At 43.4% G+C, this 23,954-nt stretch overlaps 1 protein-coding gene across 1 annotated transcript in view; it reads right to left on the bottom strand.

Annotated features, from left to right (window-relative positions):
- Window positions 1–1,195: 1,195 nt before the first annotated feature.
- The window catches only part of LOC124775195 (sialin-like), a 526,531-nt gene continuing 503,772 nt past the window's right edge, over window positions 1,196–23,954 (bottom strand). Inside the window, exon 12 of the mRNA XM_047250034.1 lies at window positions 1,196–3,029. Within this exon, the coding sequence (XP_047105990.1) occupies window positions 2,805–3,029 (225 nt within the window). The 3' untranslated portion in view covers window positions 1,196–2,804. The remainder of the gene's footprint in view (window positions 3,030–23,954) is intronic.

Below are 23,954 nucleotides of genomic sequence, written 5' to 3'. Positions count from 1 at the left end.
ACTTACAACTTGGAGGGAAAGCAGACGGCAGTAATAAGAGTCGAGGGGCGTTGGTTGAGAAGGTGGTGAGACATGATTGTAGCCCATCCTTGATGCTATTCAATCCATACATCGAGAAAGCAGTAAACGATACCAAAGAAAAATTTGGTGAAGAAATTAAAGTTCAGTGAAAAGAAATAAAAATATTGTGGTTTTTACAAAGAATGTGTAATTTTGTCAGAGACTTGGAAGTGAAGTTTAATGGAATGGACAGTGGCTACAAAGGAGGATATAAGATGAACATTAACAACAGCAAAACAAGTGTAATCGAATGTAGATGAATTACATCAGGGGATGATGAAGGAACTAACCCAGGAAACGATACACTTAAAGTAGTAGATGAGTTGTACTATTTGGATAGTAAAATAACTGATACTGGCTGAAGTAGAGTGTGTGTAAACTGTAGATTGCTAATGGCAAAAAAGTTTTTCTGAAGACGAGAAATTTGTTAACATCGAATATAGATTTAAGTGTTGGAAATCTTTTCTAAACTTATTTGTCTGGAATGTAGCCTCGTCTAAAAGTGAATCGGTGATGATAAACAGTTTAGACAAGAAAAAAATACATGTTTTGAAAGGTGGTGCTGCGGAAGAATGCTGAGGATTAGATGGGTGGATCACATAAACAATGGGAGGTACTGGACTAAACGAGAGATTTTTGGCACAACTTGACTGAAAGAAGGAATCTATTGATAAGACACTTTCTGATACATCAAGGGATCGTCAGTTTAGTAGTGGAGGAAGGTTTGGGAGATAAAAATTTTAGAGGGGTACATAGAGATGAATGCATTAAATAGGTTCCAAACGATGTAAGTTGCAATTTGGAGATAAAAGGGTTGCACAGGATAGAGAGAAGAGTTTCATCCAATCAATCTTCGGACTGATGAGCATCGTTTACATATAGTGCTTCACTTTTCTTCTTGTATTGCGAGAAGAGACGCGCTCATATCGACCACCAGTAGCTCTTCATAGCTCTTCACTCCGAATATATTGGTAGATGCAGGTTTCTTTTGTAATTACGTCAGTCTATCTTTCGAATTATGTCTATACAAACTGAACAGTTACCTACCTCTAGTTGTATTAGTGCATTTTAGCACTTATATATTTATCCTCGTTTCTTACTCCATTACAGTATTTTTTGAAACTGAAACACTGCATCATATAAATTTTTATTTATTATCAGTTCATAAAATAAAAACCAAATGTGATACCCAACTGGAACAACCAAACAGTATGTTTAAAATTTGAATTAACACCATTTATAACATTGGCACATCTGGTTTTCACAATTGCACGGCATCTCTGCTCTCTCATTAAGAAAGAACGTAGTAAACCTTGTTGAAGAGATTCATATAAATTTATAAATTACTATTATAACTCAAGTTCAATCTATATTTATAACAAAATATGAAAACTTGATGTTCATTCAATACAACAGTTGAAGTAAGGAGTCCAGTCAACTTGTCAGATTCAAAGAGAACATAGAAACCCATAACAAATACTAGAAAACTAGAAACTAAATTAGCTTCTGGATTTACTGAATGGTAAAATTATTACTCGCATAGTCCACTTTGAAAATACGTAAACTACCTAAGTTCTAGCATTGTCCTAAGTTTATCAGATTGCCAACACTTTTCATTCATTACACCACACACATGCTGCTGGAAGGTACAGACTTGAACCAGCATTTCACGCTGTTGTTGCCAGTGTTAGTGCTAATGATGATGTTTTATAATGGTTTCAACGTAAAGAAATACAGCAGTTCCATACCATCCGATTAGTAGACGGTTATTTCGCCCTGACATCACCCTGTCTCGCGGCACTCGAGGTGGCATCACACGACTAACTTCACCTGATGATGGGCATTTGTTGGCGCGAAACCCGTCGTGAATTTAAAAATAAAGCCTCACAGTTCAAGTGGTTGCGTCCATGTCTATTTTATTTGGTAAAAACTTTCTAAAACCAAGCTAACGTAAATGTTTATTTATTTACAACAACTAGTTTTGACATAGGTCATCAATTTTTCTGATAAAACGTGTTCATTTTGAGCTGGAACCTCAAGTCAAGCTGTCGTGTTAGAGGATAAAATGTTGCACATTAGACAAAAGTTCGTCGTAAATAAAATATTTAAAATGAAAAAAAAAACATTTTGAGCACATGGCACATATGCATATGTAGTGCTCACGGGGGATTGTTACCTGCTACTACGCATTTTACTGTGTACTGCTAGTTTTACGAAGTAAAAATAATCCGTGTGTGCTACATATGCGCACATTGCCATGTGTTTCTTGATTTTAAATGTTTTATTCTTGACGAACCTTTGTATAATGTGTTGCATTTCTATCTATTAACGTAACAACTTGTGTGTGAAACTTCAACTCAAAATGAAAAAGTTTAACAATAAAAAATTTTCGAGACTCGAACATGACAGGAAAGTCTTTCGAAACTGGTTGTAAGTGAAGAAATATTTATGCAGTATTAGCTTTAGAAAGGTTTTACCAAATAAAAGAACGCTCCTTCTGATTTCCCAGCGTGAGAAATTTTAATCTATTTTAGTTCGAAAAACACGAAGTTAGTAATCCACACATTCAGCATTTATCCGTGTTGGCATGCTTTACATAGGGATCTGTAGTAGAGTAAGGCACTTGTACTCTGAGGTCAGCTATTCTGTAAACGTCGGCGACAGCCGGCAGTGATTGCGGTGAGCCCAGCAGCGGGGGCGCGGCTGGTGGCAGTGAAGTAGCAGGCAGCAGGCGGTGCGGCTGCTCAGGCGGCCTCGTCCTCGCGGTCGTGGTCGTGGTTCTGGTCGTGGTCGCGGTCGGGGCGCAGCCGCAGCTCCTGGTCGCGCTGGTCGTTTCGCGCGGCGGGGCACGGCGCGTGGTTCCAGGGCTGCACCTCGCCGCTGCCCGCAGCCAGGTACACCACGCAGCTCGTCAAAGACACGGCAGACGTCACCCCGAACACCGGACGCCACTCCGACAGCGTCCGCGGCTGCGGCAGACAGACAGACAGTCAATTCTCACGGAGTACGACACGGCCAGAAACTACGAGGGGTGTACAACAAGTAATGCAACACATTTTCTTTTTTTCTCTGAAAGCAGGTTGGCTCTATTCGGGATTCCAGTACACCATATTATTCCTCACTCATTCGGCTACAAAAGCCACTTTTTCAATAGAATCTCCCTTCAATGCGATGGTCTCAAGTCACCTCACTGGGAGAGCCTGTATGCTCGCATAGTACGACGCAATTGGTCAGTATCTAAGCCAATTGCCTTCCATCATCCACATACTGATTTCCGCACCCTCATTGAGCCAAACAAATGGAAGTTGGAAGGTGTGAGATCAGGGATGTAGAGGGGGATGAGAAAATGGAAATGCCGTGTGGCTAGGGCCTCCCGTCGGATAGACCGTTCGCCTGGTGCAAGTCTTTCGAGTTGACGCCACCTCGGCGACTTGCGTGTCGATGGGGATGAAATGATGATGATATGGACAACACAACACCCAGTCCCTGAGCGGAGAAAATCTCCGACCCAGCCGGGAATCGAACCCGGACCATTAGGATGACATTCCGTCACGATGACCACTCAGCTACCAGGGGCGGACAGGGGGATGAGAAAGCAAAGTCCAATGAAGTTCTGTGAGCTCCTCTAGCGTTCGCAGACTTGTGTGAGGCCCGACGTTGTCACGGAAAAGGAAAAATTCGTTTACATTGCTGTGGTGACGAACACGCTGAAGTCGTTTCTTCAGTTGTCTGAGGGTAGCACAATACACTTCAGATCTGATCGCTACACCATGAGAGAGGTCATCAAACAGATTAACCCCTTCAGAGTCCCAGAAGACCGTTCCACTGGTTTTATAGGCTGAGGATGCGGCACTGAACTTTTTCTTCGGAGGAGAGGTGGTGTGCTGCCACTTCATGGATTGCCAATTTGCATCCGGTTCGAGGTAACGAACTTATCTTTCATTGGCCGTAGCGATTTTCGACAAAAAATTCTCCTTATCAGCCTTGTAATGCTTAAGCAGTTTCGTTGTTCTTTGTGGACCACCCTACTGATAGAAGAGTATGTCAGCACTATCAACAAAGACGCCAAGTTCAGTAGTGAGGGCCGGCCGGTGTGGCCGAGCGGTTCTAGGCGGTTCAGTCTGGAACAGCGCGACCGCTACGGTCGCAGGTTCGAATCCTGTCTCGGGCATGGATGTGTGTGATGTCCTTAGTTTAGGTTTAAGTAGTTCTAAGTTCTAGGGGACTGATGACCTCAGAAGTTATGTCCCATAGTGAACAGAGCCATTTGAACCATTTTTTTCAGCAGTGAGGTGTTCGATTGTGATACGTCGATCACCACGAATGAGAGTGTCCGCACGTTCCGACACTGCAGCAGTCACACCTCTATGCAACCGACCGGACGCGTCTGCGCGTGCTTTTGTTCACTACCAGGTCTCCGCAGACCTCTTGCAAGCACCTATGAACATCCGCGATGCTTTGGTTTTCCGCCAAAAGAAAATGGCAGCTCTCTGCTTGGAATTCTACTCCGTTACAGACTTCATGTTGAGGGCTACATATAGCTCCGCCACCTATCGGAACTTCATGACACTATGGGGTATGAAGCGGGAATATTCCACGATGTCGCACAACAAATTCCGCACTTATTCAACCGAAACCGGCCGAGAAAAAAATGTGTTGCATTACTTATTGAACGCCCCTCCTAGCACGATCCTCTCCCGACAACATCAGTGTGCAAGCTCCAAACCAGCGTAATCGAGCACGAGGACAGTCGAAGTTTTAATCATCAGTGAAAAAACTGACTCTCCTCGTAAAAATGACATGAGTCTTTGTTTTTATTTTCGTGTACATACTCACAGACTGCCGCATGACTGCAGTGTGGAAAGGACAGATGTTTACACGTAACACAGTGGTGCAAAGGAAGGCGAGACGAAAAATTTTATATGGAAATTTTGTGATCTATCAAGTCAGGAAATTACTCCGGTGTGCAAAACTTAAGGACAAAAGTAACATGAGCATGAAGTGCCACTGCCAAGTAACATAGGTCGATGAAACTTGGACCATACATAGAAACAACTGCTACAATTTAGTACAGTACAGTACAAGGTTACTGAAGGAGATACGCAAGGAGACGAATAGAAATAACAATTTTATTCAAAGACAATAATTACAATGAAGTGACCGCGAATCATTATGGTTCCCTGGACGTCGCAAACGGCGATAAATGGATCTTACTAGGGTTTGTGATTACTACGGACGCCAATGCATGCTCGCCATGTGCTGCCATGCTAGCCAAGAAACTGGTAAGGAGTTCTTGGTGTAAGACGTTCCATTCCTTCACCAGCACGTTTGACGGCTATTGGTTGATCACTGGTGCATATGGACGTCCTGCAATGCGTCCCTCCAAAACATACCAAAAGGCGCTCGAAGGGATTTAAGCCAGGGGAACGTGTAGGCCAGTCCTTCGCCGAACTTCCTCTCCTTACAAGATTTCCTCCACCGACGTTCTTCTTTGCCACTGCGCATTGTCACCCATAAAATGAAGTCAGGACTGAATGCACCCTTGAAAAGACGCTCGTGGAGAATGAGTAAAGTGTCGCAATAACGTTGCCTGGGAGTGTAAAGTGTTCAACGATGTTGAGGTCAGTACGTCCATCCAACATTATCTCTCCCAACATCATAAAGCTGGACCAGCATGATCGACCATGTTCCTGGATGCACTGTGTGCTCCCACTGGTGAGGTGGCGTTCTTTATTAAACTAGCTTCAAGTAATAGATTGTTTTCATAAAGCTTCTCCTAATATTCAGGACAGAGGGTATTTATGCACAAAGTCGTAAAACGTTTCATATCTGAGTGCTGTTGTCACATTCAGTCTAGTTTTGCTAGACAGATGTCATTCCACTGTTTATGCTCCGGTTCCTCCCATCTTTAAATTCGTTTTTATCAGTATTTATTAAGTAAATGCTTGAATTCTTTCACATGCTTTAAATTCGTTTTTATCAGTGTTTATTAAGTAAATGCTTAGTCGCAGATACATTTTTAAAGCTAACGTTCCTCATCTTTTCAGGAGTGCTAGGGATCTGTAACAAGAGCGCCACTTTCTCCACCAATTCGATTGCTATCAGACCTAGTCAACGGAGCCTGTAACAGTGACATCTGTAGAAAAGTATGAGGTTTTAGGGCTGGGAACTGCGTCCCAAGCCTGGTACACATTACAGTCCCTACACCACAGTACCATAGAACGATACTGAAGGAGAAAAATCAAAATGGCGCAACCGACTGATAAAGTATCGTGCGGTAATACGTTTTCGGTAAGTCGTGTCACGTCAATCTGGATGGCTTAAGAAATCGTGTTGGTCTGCTGTGGTACGGAGGTTTCAGTATGAATCAGGACCGTGGACATTTAACGTTAAAAATAAAATAAAAGAGAAATCACATAACTACTTTTTCGAGGTGATGAAAGCTAAATTAAGCGGAACACCCCGCCGCCATGGCTGCCAGTAGTTTTACTATTTATAACGATGGAGGAAACAGCTGTCGAAAGCTTGAGATTTTAGTCGAAATGACGCGGCCGGAAAGCCGAGACGGTTTTATTAAGCTTAGCATGTCCACCGTACGACTGTAATGAAAGCAAGTTAATTGCAAGAACTGGTCTCCATAATGATGACCAGGCATGTCTACTTTTTTTGCTATCCCAGCATGACACTTGAAATTTTTCAAAAAAATCAGAGTATCAGAAAGTTAGATATAGTTCTGTAGGGCCCGCAATGTTCCGCCGCTATGCTTCATTCCTACTCTGAACACCGCAAGACGCATTTCCTGCCATCTGCGAATGCTCCACACAAGTATAGCGTTTCTGCATCACCTGCTTAGATATGATCATTTTCAGTTTCCTTCTGGAGCGTTATTGAGTACTGGTTCGCGAAACACTGTAAGTGGGCCTCGCAGGGTAATTCCCGTCTACCTTCAAGCTTCTAAGGCAGTTTTACAGCATCTCGGTGACGTTCTCTCGTAACCCATACAAACCTGTGACCCTTCTTTGTATAAGTTCAATATTCCCTGTTTGCCCTATTTGCTATGGGTCCAGACATTTGAATAATATTCTCGGATGGGTCACACGAGAGTTTAGCATACAAACTCGTTTCCCCGAGTATCCTATGCCTTTGTAACTGAGTGGTCACCGCGGTTGACTGTCATGGGCAAGACCCACGTTCGATTTACAGTACTTCCATGGAGTTTTCCTTAGTCGGAGGACATGAATGGCGTGCACGCACAAGGGAATGGTCCATTCCCACATGTCAAAACATGCTCAGAAAATTTTTACACAGGAGGAAATCACCGAAATAACGGCCCTGTTAACATTTCACTTACTAAGACACACCATAAGTATTTTAAAAAAATTGAAAATTGCCAAATTCGTAGGTCGCCAGGCAGCTGCAGAATTGTACACCCCTACTAGAGCTGAGGCGGACTGCGCATGCGCAACATGGCAGCTGCATATCCTTGGTTGACGGCACATCGGTAAACAGGTAACACAAGTGGACGCGGTCGTAATATGAAAAGCGATTTTCAGTTTTCGTTGATAGTTTGTCTGAAACAATTATCCATAATTACTGTTCACTCACATTTGCAACACTTTCAATATCCACAATATTTACCACTTGCTTTTGTGGTAGCGTTAAAAAGTGTTAACACTGGAGATAAAACTGAATCAATACCTAAGTTAACCTAACCTTATTCAATATTTTAAACACATAACGTTAAGCAGTGTGCAAACACGGTTTTGTTTCGTAAAATCAGACCGTGAAAGGAATAAATGGAAGAAAGACTTCCACGAAGTAATAAATACTCGCCAAAATGAAACTCGCGAAAATGTGAAAGAGAAATTATCCGAAAGATTTACTGTACAGGGCGGCCACAAAGTCTTGTCACCCCTCATAAATAACCAACATAAAGTCCTAAACTTGAATAAATAATACACGATTCTTTAGAGGAGTTTTATTGAGATATGAACCATGTAGAGCTGTTTGTGAGAAGCAATGCACCGTTATCAATGGACGACCTTCGAATTGCAGCTGAGATGAACATTTCCCGAAACGTCTTCTTCGTCCTGGTTAAGCAAATTAAAGGAATCAAACAGTATTGGAAATTTCAAAACAACGAAGTTTACTTCAAGTAAAGGTGTAGAGGAGATGCTATTAATTCATACCTGACATACCTCACATGAAGACAAAGCTTGCTGTTATCCCCATGTCTGTTGCTTCTAACGCCGATCAGTCATGTTTCGCGAAAGAACCGCGAGCGAACCGCACTTTATCGAGGAGGAAAGAAGACAGAGTCTGTTGTGCAATTGATTAATACTACGGCACCTCGATATACAACCGTGACAATAAGAAGTATGAGAGTATTACTGTTTATGAAGCTTTATATCTGTCTTCAGAGACCTCAAGGCATACTAAACAAAAATAAGAAAAAGGACTGTTTAGTGCCTAAATCTTATAATAGACTTACCAAATTCTGGAAAAATATGGAAGAATAAGTTTTAACATTTCATTCGAAATTGTTTCGAACCAGTTGCAGAAATTAATTCATTCCTTTTGTTGGACTCATGAACCCGACATATCGATACCTCTGTCTTCAGGAGGACGACGGAAAGACTGTTAGTAAAATTTGGATTCCACCCAGAACAACCAAGCGACTCTCGATAAATAAGTTTTTGGACAGTAGAAAAATATTTTAAAGTAATTGCCGGACAGTAATTTCCAATAGTTCTATGCCATTTGATGTTTATCAAGACAACATTATTCTTAAATTTCAGTCTTTTGTGCTTTATCAGATTGCAGCGGCATATTTTACGAACTGCCTTAAGTATGCTCCGTATACTGCACAATAAGGAGAGCAACTGCCAGGACCAAATTTTATTCCACCGCAATTCTGTCAAATTAAATGAGTTATCACTGTGAAGTGCCTGAAAGCATTAATTTTTCTTTAGTCATGTGTGCCTGTTATAAGGAAAATGTTTGTTTTTGTCGTTCAAATGACATTTCGCTTTATTGTGACGACTATGGGTAATAAACAAGGAACTGTTTCATTGTTACTAAGCTATAAGCCTACATTATTCTAAAATTATCATAAGAACTGTGCAACAAGAATTTGTAAAATGATGTATACATAAGAAGTATTTCATTTCACGATTGACAAAGTCAACAATAATGTAACATTAAACACTGCCTTGATTTATTTTCCTCTTCTACCCTTGTAAGAATTACATATGCAACAGTTCAGTTGTCGATACGAATTGCCTCTTATTCAAAACATTAATGATATATGTGACATTTTTGTACGGTTTAGGTGCTACAAATTCGCTTGTGTCGCTCCGTGTATAAGCACTACAGCCTATGCACTCTCTCGTCGCAGCCGGTCACGCGCTACTTAGGAAAAATAAAACTTTGTGTTCTGCCCTACGGCAGGTCTTGTCATGGGGAAAGCCTCGTCAGAGAGGTCCACCGCATAAGCGTCTAGGGATGTGATTCCAGTGGTGGTTTGCTAGGTAGGAAGCGCTGTACAAATTGCTGTGATAAACGCATCTTCATGCGACAAAAACGAGTAACTTCAACAATTTTTAAAAAATACTTGCAGTGCGTCTTGGATGCTAAAATTTTGACAGTGCACTTCTTTCGCTGTATTCTTCCCGAATAAGACTTCAGAGCTGGACCATTCCCTTGTCAGACTCGTGATGCCTATTGAGGAGCTGCTTGATAGAGCAGTAGCGGCTCATGGTCATGAAAACCGACAACGGCCGGCAGAGCGGCGTTCTGAAGCCACGTCCCTCCACACCACATCCAATGACGCCATTCGCAGAGGATGACACCGCGGTCGGTCGCTACAGGTGGACCCGTCAAGGCCTGTGGACGGAGGACTTTACCAGCGTTAACTTTTGTCCCTCTATATTCTTGCTGTTTCTTAACTGAAACAATTTATTTGCAGCGATCGGACGTTACTAAAGGATGATCAAACAAAAAAACGTGCTTCGTTCGAAACGTAACCGTGTTGCTTTAATATTCGTAAAGTCATCAATTCGACAATTTAGGAGAACTGACATAGTTCATTGATTTCGTAACTAACGCACTTCCTAACGTTGACTAGATCCTAACATGCTGATATTTACAGTTAAATTTAATTCACACTGAAGTTTACTTTTGCTGTACTGCTATTCCAAATTAAACCATGAAGCTATAACAGTCCACGGTAGCCTTAATAACTGTTCAAGTAGTAATACAGCCCTCCAACAGGCGTTACTCACCAAGTTTTATGGTACTGATTTGACCACTGCTTTCGTGTCTAACTACGCGCACCTTCCGATAATAAACCAGTTAATCACTCTCTGTTGCCCTACCATCCGACGGAAAACTTACAAACTCATATTTTATCAGCTCTCCATTTTTTTGCGCTATTCGAGTGCATACAACCGTTCCTGTTCCACACGAAACCAGCAAACGATTGCCCTCGTTTCATATAACGGTGTGCTTGGACATTGATGAAGAGAGCAGTAAGACAATGGCTTCTGCCGGAAAAGACGGCCGGCCGCGGTGGTCTCGAGGTTCTAGGCACGCAGTCCGGAACCGTGCGACTGCTACGGTCGCAGGTTCGAATCCTGCCTCGGGCATGGATGTGTGTGATGTCCTTAGGTTAGTTAGGTTTAAATAGTTCTAAGTTCTAGGGGACTGATGACCACAGCAGTTGAGTCCCATAGTGCTCAGAGCCATTTGAACCATTTTTGAACCGGAAAAGACGCTCTCAGCTTCGAATGTTCCAGACAACCAGTGATGAGTAAAGGGTACAGTTAATTAAGTCACTATCGATTTGTAATACCGCATACAACCGAAGTCTGTCACCTGCAGTAGATACGACTGAACCTTTGTGATTGTTCAGTTTCACATCCATACCGAGTTTCACAACGAGGTATTTGTGTGAGTTACCTGATTTCCATTGTTACGGCGTAAAGTCAAGTGACGGCACGCCAGTAGGTTCAAAAAATGGCTCTGAGCACTATGGGACTTAACATTTGAGGTCATCAGTCCCCTAGAACTTAGAACTACTTAAACCTAACTAACCTAAGGACATCACACACAACCATGCCCGAGCCAGGATTCGAACCTGCGACAGTAGCGACCGCACGGATCTAGACTGAAGCGCCTAGAACCGCTCGGCCACACCGGCCGGCACGCCAGTCGGGAACGTTAGAGCAGAGAGGGCTGTAAAGAAGACGTCAGTCAATTGCACGCTGACTGCCCCTCTCCAGGATGACAACTCGACCGCAGCGGCCTCTATGCGAAGAGGACATAAAAGCCGCGCCGACTGGTCGCGCCCCACTTCCACATCAGCTTCTAGACTAGGCATTTCAAGATTAGTGACTTAAGAATTATATATACTGAAGAAATTTCTTATCTGAATGTCGCTCTTCGCTTGCGACACTTCTGTGTTATTGTCAAAGTTCGGTATTGTCCTTTTTCATTTCGTAATAAAACTCATTAATACGATTTGTTTGAATGTTGTCTAGCAATCCGAGAAGGCAGGTACCCTAGACCACCCATATTTGACGTCAAGGCAGGATTCAACACTCATTGTGACTCATTCACATTCTAGACCTAAAACCTTACGTTTACGATTTCTGTTGAGTACAAAATTTGACATTTCTAAACATTTAAAGAAATCTGCCGTTGTTAGCACCACCATCAAATCGATGTAACCTTTTTACAGACAATGTTTCATTATAGATAACGTCACCACTTGCATGAAGTCAGTAGTTTCTAGTAGTAATCTCTGCCAGGTCATAATATACAACATCAACAACACGGGGCCAACACACTGCCCTGAGGCACGCCTTAAATTACATCTACAGCTCTCGACAACTTTCCGTTCAGGATAACAAGCTGCATCATCCAAGCCAGGCAATCACAAGTCCAGACAGAAATTTCATTTGGTACCCCATATAACCGCAATTTCGTTAATACGCAGTAGAACAAAACGCACCTCCACAAGGGGAAGCTCGAGTCCACATTCGTGGGAATAATGACAACTCCGTAACTGCAAGCGATCCTGCTTGCTGCGAAACGCCAACAAGATATTGTCTGCAGAAAGCTATTGCGAAGAGCTCTTGGTGGAGTGGTTTCATAGCAATCTCCATTAGCCCTCGAAAGGCCCCTGGCGAGCTCATCGTGTCTGCAAGTAGCTCGCGCCTGTTGGCTATGCCGGCGAGGCATTTGCTTTGAGACGACGGAGACAATTCCAGAGCAGACGTGGGTATCGGCAAGTGGTCGCGCGGCATCCAAGCTGTCGCCCGCCCTCCCACAGGGACAGCCAACCGCCACTGGCCCGTAATTAGCCCACGTAATCAAGAGACGCCTGCCGACTGCGCTCTAATTACATTCCTGGACACTGGCGCTTCCGTCGCAGATTGCATTCCCTCGTGACTGCCTGGCCAAAGGCATGCCATCTTACTCTCACCCTCTCACCCTCAGCAACCCTTTGTTTGACATTCACTGTAGTCGCAAGCAAATTCTACACTACTGGCCATTAAAATTGCGACACCACGAAGATGACGTGCTACAGATATGAAATATAACCGACAGGAAGAAGATGCTGTGATATGCAAATGATTAGCTTTTCAGAGCATTCACACAAGGTTGGCGCCGGTGGAGGCACCTACAACGTGCTCCCATGAGGAAAGTTTCCAACCGATTTCTCATACACAAACAGCAGTTGACCGGCGTTCCCTGGTGAAACGTTGTTGTGTAAGGAGGAAAATGCGTACCATAACGTTTCCGACCTGGATAAAGGTCGGATTGTAGCCTATCGCGATTGCGTTTTATCGTATCGCGACATTGCTGCTCGCGTTGGTCGAGATCCAATGACTGTTAGCTGAATATGGAATCGGTGGGTTCAGGAGGGTAATATAGAACGCCGTGCTGGATCCCAACGGCCTCGTACCACTAGCAGTCGAGATGACAGGCATCTTATCCGCATGGCTGTAACGGATCGTGTAACCACGTCTCGATCCCTGAGTCAACAGATGGGGACGTTTGCAAGACAACAACCATCTGCGCGAACAGTTCGACGACGTTTGCAGCAGCATGGACTATCAGCTCAGAGACCATGGCTGTGGTTACCCTTGACGCTGCATCACAGACTGAAGTGCCTGCGATGGTGTATTCAACGACGAACCTGGGTGCACGAATGGCAAAACGTCATTTTTTCGGATGAATCCAGGTTCTGTTTACAGCATCATGATGGTCGCATCTGTGTTTGGCGACATCTGCTGTAGACGCACACTGGAAGCGTGTATTCGTCATCGCCATACTGGCGTATCACCCGGCGTGATGGTATGGGGTGCCACTGGTTACAAGTCTCGGTCACCTCTTGTTCGCATTGACGGCACTTTGAACAGTGGACGTAACATTTCAGATGTGTTACGACCCTTGGCTCTACCCTGCATTCGATCCATGCGAAACCCTACATTTCAGCAGGATAATGCACGACCGCATGTTGTAGGTCCTGTAAGGGCTTTTCTGGATAAAGAATATGTTCGACTGCTGCCCTGGCCAGGACATTCTCCAGATCTCTCACCAATTGAAAACGTCTGGTCAATGGTGGCCGAGCGACTGGCTCGTCACAATACGCCAGTCACTACTTTTGATGAACTGTCGTATCGTGTTGAAGCTGCATGGGCAGCTGTACCTGTACACACCATCCAAGCTCTGTTTGACTCAATGCCCAGGTGTATCAAGGCCGTTATTACGGCCAGAGGTGGTTGTTCTGGGTACTGATTTCTCAGGATCTATGAACCGAAATTGCGTGAAAATGTAATCACATGTCAGTTATAGTATAATATATTTGTCCAATGAATACCCGCTTATCTTCTGGATTTCTTCGTGGTGTAGCAATTTTAATGGCCAGTAGTGCAGTTTGCAAGCTTAAATTTTCGCAGCCGTTGTCGGCACTGTCAATAAAATTCTTCATGGTATGTGACCACATTGTCAATAAGTAAAATTTTCCAACGTTTCGACCGCTGTTGTAAATTGCCCTCCTCAGTGTGCTGTGACAGTGCTGTCAGATTCACTGAAGAATTTTGTTGACAAACTCCGCCTACCGCCGCGGTAGGACGCGTTTGAAAGCAAATTCCTTCACTAGCCGCGCTGTACAAAGATACCTGCACGTTAGACAATAGTAAACATTTTACACGTCTTATTTCACGTATACACGGTACGGTCACATTAATATGACCACCTGTCAGATGTCTGAATAACCACCTTTTGCAGCGCGGACGTACAGTAAGTACGTCTTTGAGTTTCTGGAGCGTATCGGCAGGGATGTGGAGCCATGAGAACCAACTGATTTGAGTTTCTCGGCTAAGGATCCATGGCGCGCACAGACCGCTCGTGGATGACCCACGGTTTAAATACGGGGAGTTTGGTAGCCAGAGGAGTACGGTAAACTTATTCTAGTGTTCTACGAGCCACTCACGTACACTGCGACCTGTGAGACATGTTGCTTTACCCGCGCGTAGATGGCATCGAGCCAAGGACAAGAAAAACTACACTACTGGCCATTAAAATTGCTACACCAAGAAGAAATGCAGATAATAAACGGGTATTCATTGGACAAATATATTATACTAGAACTGACATGTAATTACATTTTCACGCAATTTAGGTGCATAGATCCTGCGAAATCAGTACCCAGTACAACCACCTCTGGCCGTAATAACAGCCTTGATACGCCTGGGCATTGAGTCAAACAGAGCGCGAATGGCGTGTGCGGATACAGCTGCCCATGCAGCTTCAACACGATACCAAAGTTCATCAAGAGTAGTGACTGGCGTATTGTGAGGACCCAGTTGCTCGGCCACCATCGACCAGACGTTTTCAGTTCAAAAAAATGGTTCAAATGTCTCTGAGCACTATGGGACTTAACATCTATGGTCATCAGTCCCCTAGAACTTAGAACTACTTAAACCTAACTAACCTAAGGACAGCACACAACACCCAGCCATCACGAGGCAGAGAAAATCACAGACCCCGCCGGGAATCGAACCCGGGAACCCGGGCGTGGGAAGCGAGAACGCTACCGCACGACCACGAGATGCGGGCGTTTTCAGTTGGTGAGAGATTTGGAGAATGTGCTGGCCACTGCAGCAGTCGAACATATTCTGTATCCAGAAAAGCCTGTACAGGACCTGCAACATGTGTCGTGCGTTATCCTGCTGAAATGTAGGGTTTTGCAGGGATCGAATGAAGCGTAGAGCCACGGCTCGTAAAACATCTGAAATACAACGTCCACTGTTCAAAGTGCCGTCAATGCGAACAAGAGGTGACCGAGACGTGTAACCAATGGCACCCCATACCATTACGCCGGGTGATACGCCAGTATGGCGATGACGAATACACGCTTCCAATGTGCGTTCACCGTAATGTCGCCAAACACGGATGCGACCATCATGATGCTGTAAACAGAACCTGGATTCATCCGAAAAAATGACGTTTTGCCTTTCGTGGACCCAGGTTCGCCGTCGAGTACACCATCGCAGGCGCTCCTGTCTGTGATGCAGCTTCAAGGGTAACCGCAGCCACGGTCTCCGAGCTGATAGTCCTTGCCGCTGCAAACGTCGTCGAACTGTTCGTGCAGATGGTTGTTGTCTTGCAAACGTCCCCATCTGTTGACTCAGGGATCGAGACGTGGCTGCACGATCCGTTACAGCCATGCGGATAAGATGCCTGCCATCTCGACTGCTAGTGGTACGAGGCCGTTGGGATCCAGCACGGCGTTCTATATTACCCTCCTGAACCCACCGATTCCATATTCTGCTAACAGTCATTGGATCTCGACCAACGTGAGCAGCAATGTTGCGGTACGATAAACCACAATCGCGATAGGCTACAATCCGACCTTTATCTAGGTCGAAACGTTATGGTGCGCATTTCTCCTCCTTTCACGAGGCATCACAACAACGTTTCACCAGGCAAAGCCGGTCAACTGCTGTTTGTGTATGAGAAATCGGTTGGAAACTTTCCTCGTGTCAGGACGTTGGAGGTGTCGCTACCGGCGCCAACCTTGTGTGAATGCTCTGGAAAGCTAATCATTTGCATATCGCAGCATCTTCTTCCTGTCGGATAAAGGTTTGTACCTTCCCGACGATTATTGCAGGACCGTACACGCGAACGGACATCTGCCTGAAATAACATAAAACGTGATTCATCTGAAAAGGCTACCTGTCGTAACTCAGTGGACGCCCAGTTATGGTACTGATGTGCAGATTCCAGCCTTCATCTCCGATGAACAGCAGTAAGCGTGGGTGCATGAACCAGGAACTTGCTGCGGGGACCCGTATGCAGCAACGTTCGCTTAACAGTCGTAGGGGAGACACTGCTGGTAGCCCCGTGGTTCATCTGGGCGGAAGGTTGCTGAACACTTGCACGTGTATTCGCCCGTGCAGTTCCCTGCAGCCATTCCTCGCCCCTGTCATCTAGAGCCCGCGGTGCACCGTAGTTGCCTTGGGACTGGTTTTAGATAGCGCCATTTTCCCATTGTAACACCCTAATGAACCCCAAAAACCCAATTAGGAAAGACGATCATGATGTAAAGCAGGGAAAAGTTATCCTGACAGGTACGACAACTTTGCCAACGATATAACACCAGAAAGTCTCGATAAATACCAACATTAAGCATCACAGAGTGTGTTTTGGTAGAAAGGAAGAATAAAGAAAGGTCATCTTTAGTTATTGGCCAAACATCAAGTTTTTGTTGTTGTGGTCTTCAGTCCTGAGACTGGTTTGATGCAGCTCTCCATGCTACTCTATCCTGTGCAAGCTTCTTCATCTCCCAATACCTACTGCAACCTACATCCTGCTCAGTCTGTTTAGTGTATTCATCTCTTGGTCTCCCTCTACGATTTTTACCCTCCACGCTGCCCTCCAATACTAAATTGGTGATCCCTTGATGCCTCAGAACATGTCCTACCAACCGATCCGTTGCACTTCCATACATGGCTACGCTCCATACAAATACTTTCAGAAACGACTTCCTGACACTTAAATCTATACTCGATGTTAACAAATTTCTCTTCTTCAGAAACGTTTTCCTTGCCATTGCCAGTCTACATTTTATATCCACTCTACTTCGACCATCATCAGTTATTTTGCTCCCCAAATAGCTAAACTCCTTTACTAGTTTAAGTGTCTCATTCCTTCAGCATCACCCGACTTAATTCGACTACATTCCATTATCCTCGTTTTGCTTTTGTTGATGTTCATCTTATACCCTCCTTTCAAGACACTGTCCATTCCGTTCAACTGCTCTTCCGAATCCTTTGCTGTCTCTGACAGAATTACAATGTCAATCTAAGTAATAACTGCAAATTAATAGCCGGCCGGAGTGGCCGAGCGGTTAAAGGCGCCACAGTCTGGAACCGCACGACCGCTACGGTCGCAGGTTCGAATCCTGCCTCGGGCGTGGATGTGTGTGATGTCCTTAGGTTAGTTAGGTTTAAGTAGTTCTAAGTTCTATGGGACTTATGACCACAGCAGTTGAGTCCCATACTGCTCAATGCCATTTTTTTTGCAAATTCATACCATGAAAGTTAAGTCCAAAGAAATGACGGTCAGAGATAACTTTTATGTGGAAGCGAGTTGTAAACGCAACGAAGAAATTCAATCCGTCTACAATACTCATTCACGAAAAAACTAAGTCGCTTCCTAGCTATCGTGCTATCAAGTCATACGAGAGCAGCTCTTGCCATAGTTGAGCGAACGGAGCGTGACGAGATTGCTTTACTTTCAAAAGTCGTTGTTGCGTGACGCAGACGCATGAATTTTGTGAACTGATTTTCGGACTAGAGACTTGAATCGAGATAGTATGCTGAGTGTGTATACCGAGTTGTTGGACTTTATTAACGGAAGTAGGCAATATTGGACTCATCATTCATATAAGTGAACTTATACAAAGGAATGTCCAAAGTTTCAAAAGTCTATAATACACGTTTAGTCTCGAGTAGCTGACATTGACACGAATACATGAAGAAGATACAATTACGCCGACGGTTAAAGCTGTCGTAATTGTCACGATACTTGAAACTAACAGAACTGCCAGTGCTAATTAACCGTGTGTGCGTGTGGCGTGATGTTTATAAAGTATTTAGCGAAAGCGAACAATAAAATTGTTCATGAAAAGTGGAAATTCAACATGTCGCCTCCATCATTCTATGAATATTTGGTAATTGCTCATCAAAAGTTACTGAACAGTTTTAACTTGGAAGTAAATTCGTGGACTATGAGTTGTCACAAGGAAGGTTTGGACATACATAATATTAAGACGCAAGATAATTAAGACATTATTAAAGAGTATCTTTGGATCTCGCGTCATATAGAGCGAACAATTTTACTTTGCAACGAACAAACAACGACCAATACGATCTGCAATTTAACTTTATCCTCGCTTTTGGTGATGTGGACGATGCGCATGAGGGAAGATTCATCAATTACTGCAGTAAAGTGTTAACCGGGCACATAATAATTCAGCTTCAAACCATATGAGACAATCAGAGTACGCAGTTCGCATTAATAAGGAAACTGTGCGGACTCGCAATCAAACTTTAGTCATCACGCGAGGAACGATTTTTAAGAGCTTTTTCAAATCTCGTCTCTCGTTAACCGACGGAGACATCCATCATCGCGCATCGCGTCTCGACTCCACCGACCGAGCTGTAGCAGTAACAGCTCCACGGCGTCGACAAAGCCAGTACGCGGCGGAGAGGGGGCGTCACACCATGCATGGTCTACTGACACTACGGCGGCGCGCAAGGCAGTTTACAAACTTAGCCATTTCGGAAATGGCCCGATGATCACGCCCTTTTGGACTTCGGATGAATCTGTCCGCTTCGGCATTACGACAACGACTGCACCATTGTCCGCGTCCCCCAGACACTCTTTACTTACCCTCCAGTACCAGTGCTGCCATCTGGCGTCCGTGAGTGGTTTTTGCATAATGACGTCGAACATAGGCGGTGGTCATGTTAATGTGACTGGACCGTGCACTAACAAGCGCTTTCACGGCTGTAGCAGCTTGCCTCGGAACTTATTTTTAGTGAGGTTAAACTTAATTTTCTTATTTCCTGGATTTTCGAAAACTCGTATCAAATGACAGTGTACTGTATATATTTGAAGTAACATGTTGCCTTACTTAAAACAATACATAGCATTTTAAAAGATATTTTTTTATTATTTCAGTCGAAATCACCTCTGACTGGAGTACAACATTATTCACACGCTATGTGCCAGGCTCTAATGGTGCACTGAGCATGCACGTTTGTGTTATTATCGTGGGAAAACATTTTACATTAGATATTCGATATTAACGAGTGAAGTCTTGCTATCATAATTTCCTAGTCATCGAACCGCAAGTCAGCTGCGGGGTGCACTAACGGCCTGGGCGTTAATTGCTGCTAATTAACTAATCGCCGCTTAATACCAGCTAACATGCCGTTACTACCTGTGGTGCTTAACTCCGGAGCTTTGTAATTAGCATCCCCCGGGACCTACGGAGGCGCAGATTAACCGAGGGCGCGCAAGTTCCTTCATCAGCGCACGGAACAGCTGCCAAACCGACGAGAGCTGTTGGAACAGACTGTAGAAGCTGTTGGAATAACTGTTCATGATGTATTTGTACACATCAAATTCGTGACGTTTTTCTTATCAGTATTTCAACTTGATAACACGCTCCCTATCTTCCTATGTCCTGTGTATCTTTTCATACCCATTACTCTCCATGATTGTCCTTTCCTGTGCGCCTAATCTGCCGCTGTCCTGGACGCTATAGCACAAGTGCCAACAATTTTTCTCTTCTTTAGCATTCCTCTACAGCACTGTATTTCTGAAACGCTTCCTGTTCCGAAGATTTTACTTCCATATAGAATATTGTCCTCCGCACGTACGCTTTAGTAACTTCTTCCCTCGATTCGTGTCAATATGTAATACCAGCAAGATTCTTTAATTGAGGAAGGCTTTCCTTACCTACACCAGGCTACTTTTTGCAATTTTTTGTCATGATACGCAGTATACTCTCCTAGGAAAAGTCCTTCGCTTCTACAACTCTATATTTGGCGATATTATGTTAAATAAATATCTATTCCTTTCTTCATTTTTCCTCTTTATTACTCCTGTTTAATAACCCAACCGTGTCTGTATTTTATCCCAATTCCTCTAAAGATATATGATATCCTACTGCACCATAAAGTGTCAAAGTCTTCAATTATATGAAAGATTCCAGAGTTTTGCTTCGTGTTACTAGGGGCAGCTCTGGAATTGCTTCTCTGGCACCTACATATTTGCTGAAACCAATCGTCATACAATAGCTGCTCAAAATTACTTTCTTTCCTTTTGATATTATTATAGACGATAGTTTACGAGCATAGAGGGTCAGTCTGTCCGACAGTTTTTAAGTTTAGCCACAAATATCTTTTTCGGTGGAACGATGAACATTCCCTCGGGAAATACGGTGGTACGTTTGGTGTTTCATAAATTTTTGAATATATACCTAGCCCCATATCTGCAAGGGATTCCAGGAACTCCGAAATGTAAAAGAAGGCAAATGCTAAAAGTCGAAACTTATTTAAGTGATTTAACCGAAAAATAATATTCTTAGCACTTCTTGTATCAAAATGAAACGCTAAAAGCACATACGCTACCCTATACGCTACTCTAAAACTAATTATGTCATTCTACTTTCGACCTTCCCATCCTTGCAGATTTTCTCTACCTACAGTTCTCTATCATATGTTTTATAAAATGTACTATTTCTTTGATTCTGCAGTTTTTAGCTCCCCATTACAGTGTCCAGTATGAAAACTATTTCTGAATGCCCTAAGACACGTCCCACAGACAAATCCAATCTCCTCACTACGTTCCTCTTCTCTCTACTGCCTCCTCACTTCACACTAAATTAGTTTTTATTTCCACTTTGGTTTTGGCAGCCTTCTGTAACACGAAATTTCTAGTGCTACCGTTTTGTTGTTCTCGGACGTTCCTATGGTCAGCGTTTCATAAAATACTCCCCTCGAAATTCATACTTTCACAAGCTTCTTACGCAAATCCTTGCCTAAAAATATAAGATGTACTAATGATTTCGTACAGAAATCTTTTAAGTGTTGTAGAACTCTGTAGAGTATTCTGTCCACAACTGCATCCACACTCTGGAATCCACATCACGGTACGTGGCTTAAGGTGCCTCCAGTACCATCTCCACTGCCACTTCCCATTGTTTATTTCCTTTCGCGAATGGTGCAGTCGATAAGCCTTCACACGAACTCGAATTTCTCTGATTTTCACACCGTGGTCATTACACTTGGTGCACCCTGCACTGTCGATCCTTTAACAATAAACCTGCTCGCAATGCGCAACGCCTCTCTTGCAGCATCTGCCACTAGAGTTTGATGAGGATCTCTGCAACACTCTCGCGCTTCCGAACTAGGCTAAAGACAAAATGTGCCGCTATTGTTTGAATCTTCTCGGTCCTCTCTAATCATTCTTCCTGGTAACCGTCTCAGAAGGACGAATAGTGTTCGTGAACTGATACAAAGAAGTTTTTCTTGACAATGGTTTTAGTGAGTGAGTTCGTTGACTCAGAATTTCTTCAAGATTCTCAGCCTGGCCATCTTCTAGGTTTTTATGTTCCTTTTACCTTAGGTCACTCCGATAAACGCTCCTAGATATTTCCAATAATAATTAACGGCGTAATCGTACAATAATCTTATTTATGCGGGATACGATACATTTAATTATTCTGAGAGTAAATGGAACACACACAGATTCACTTTGCTTTATTTTCTCCACTTGTTTTTGCGTGACATCCCATTATCAAACACAAAACCGTAACAACGCACTGACATAAAACGTCTGCATAATTCTAAAACACGATGACCTTTTTTGGAGAATAAAATGTACACCACTCTCTCAGCTACAGCTGGCAAACTGAGATTCCCACTGCTGCGGTATAGCATAATAAGAATGTTTACCAGCTTCATTCTCATACATTTATCCGAGGTGTTCAGCCACTAGGGCTCCGGTGCTACCTTCCAATGTTACTTTCACCCACGTTGTTTCATCTTCAGAATCTGCAGTGACCAAAACAGATATTATTTACAACAAATAAATACGCCGTCACCATTGGCTCAGAGGTTGCTCTGGAATATTTTCTGAATATTTTCCTGTAAGGGACATTGGGTTCCTGTGGCTCGTCACAGAGTATTAGCGTTTCGTTTGATTTCTTATTCCCATTTATCTTTGTATCTCAACTGCAATGAAAATATCTACACAACAGTGCAAATGTCAACATCACGCGCCGTTCGTCTTGTTTGAAAACAAATTGTTACATTGGTGGTTTATGTACGTATGACATACAACCAGTCGCTTGTTGAGTCTGAATTGAATTATGGTACCATTAAGTAGTTTTCGAGCCACTACGGACCCAACGTGAGATGGTGTTAAAGGAACATTATTTTCTGAATCACGTGCAACAAGATACTAGGTTCGCCGTACTGGCGGAAATAACCGAAATTTATGCATAACTCGATGAAATGTGTTTTATATTTCATACGCTTGTTGATTATCTTACATTCTGCCTTCAACATGTTCATTTTATTTTTCAACTCTTTATCATAATCATAATGGATGTTTACGATCACCATAGTTAAAATGTTTTTCTTACATGTGTTTTACTATTAACCAAAATTTTACTTGTACAGTATATTTGCTTTCTAAAGTTCTTTCTCGGTACTCCTTGTTATTTTGTTGTTTATTAGTGACTGTATATTTACGATACTAAGCATACGAGATTCTATAACTAACGCAAGGATGCAATACACTTATTTATGATGACGCCCATGCTGGTAACTTTAGCAACAAAAGTGCAGTTCACTTGCTAAAAAATCACAACGTACTTTATTTCAATGTAGTTGTGATTTCCCTAAAATCAAGCGAGTAACGGCATCGTTCCCTCCACAGAGGAAGTGCTGATTCTTCCAGCTTCGTCTAATTTAAATAGTGATCCGTGTCGAAAGGAAAATTTGGAAATTTGTGATAAGGTTCTATGGGACCAAATTGCTGAGGTCATCGGTTCCAAGGCTTACACACTAATTTAACTAACTTAAACTAACTTACGCTAAGTACAACACACACACTCATGCCCAGGGAAGGACTCGAACCTCCGACGGGGGTAACCGCGCGAATGTGTCGAATGATCTTGACATTGACACAAGAGTAAATTTTTAGCTTACTGTGAAATGTGGTTATAATAAGAAACACATGTCAAGGCACAGGGGAATTGAAGACGTTAGCGGCTAGAGGGCGTTGATCTAAATCAACGGGGAAAGCTGAAAATTTGTGCTGAAACAGGATTCGAACAAGGACCTCCTGCTCACTACGCAGATACTCTGATCACTACGCCATCCGGATAAAGTGGTCATCGCAACTGCTTGGACTGACCTAGCAAACCTTCCGTTAGATCCAAATTCAAAACTTATCCACACACTACTCATGTACTGCCTCTTGCCCATTATCCTCATTACTCGCGGCATTTCTCCGATTCCTACTGTGGTGTCACCACCAGACACCACACTTGCTAGGTGGTAGTTTTAAATCGGCCGCGGTCCATTAGTACATGTCGGACCCGCGTGTCGCCACTGTGTGATCGCAGACCGAGCGCCACCACAAAGCAGGTCTCGAGATACGGGATAGCACTCGCCCCAGTTGTACGGACGACTTTGCTAGCGACTACACTGACGAAGCCTCGCTCATTTGCAGAGCAGATAGAATAGCCTTCAACTAAGTCAATGGCTACGACCTAGCAAGGCGCCATTAGTAACATT

This window comes from Schistocerca piceifrons, chromosome 2 (genome assembly GCF_021461385.2).
Source record: "Schistocerca piceifrons isolate TAMUIC-IGC-003096 chromosome 2, iqSchPice1.1, whole genome shotgun sequence".
NCBI classification, from domain to species: domain Eukaryota; kingdom Metazoa; phylum Arthropoda; class Insecta; order Orthoptera; family Acrididae; genus Schistocerca; species Schistocerca piceifrons.
Note: the sequence above shows the minus strand (reverse complement) of the source record. Positions and strands in the feature narration are given on the sequence as shown.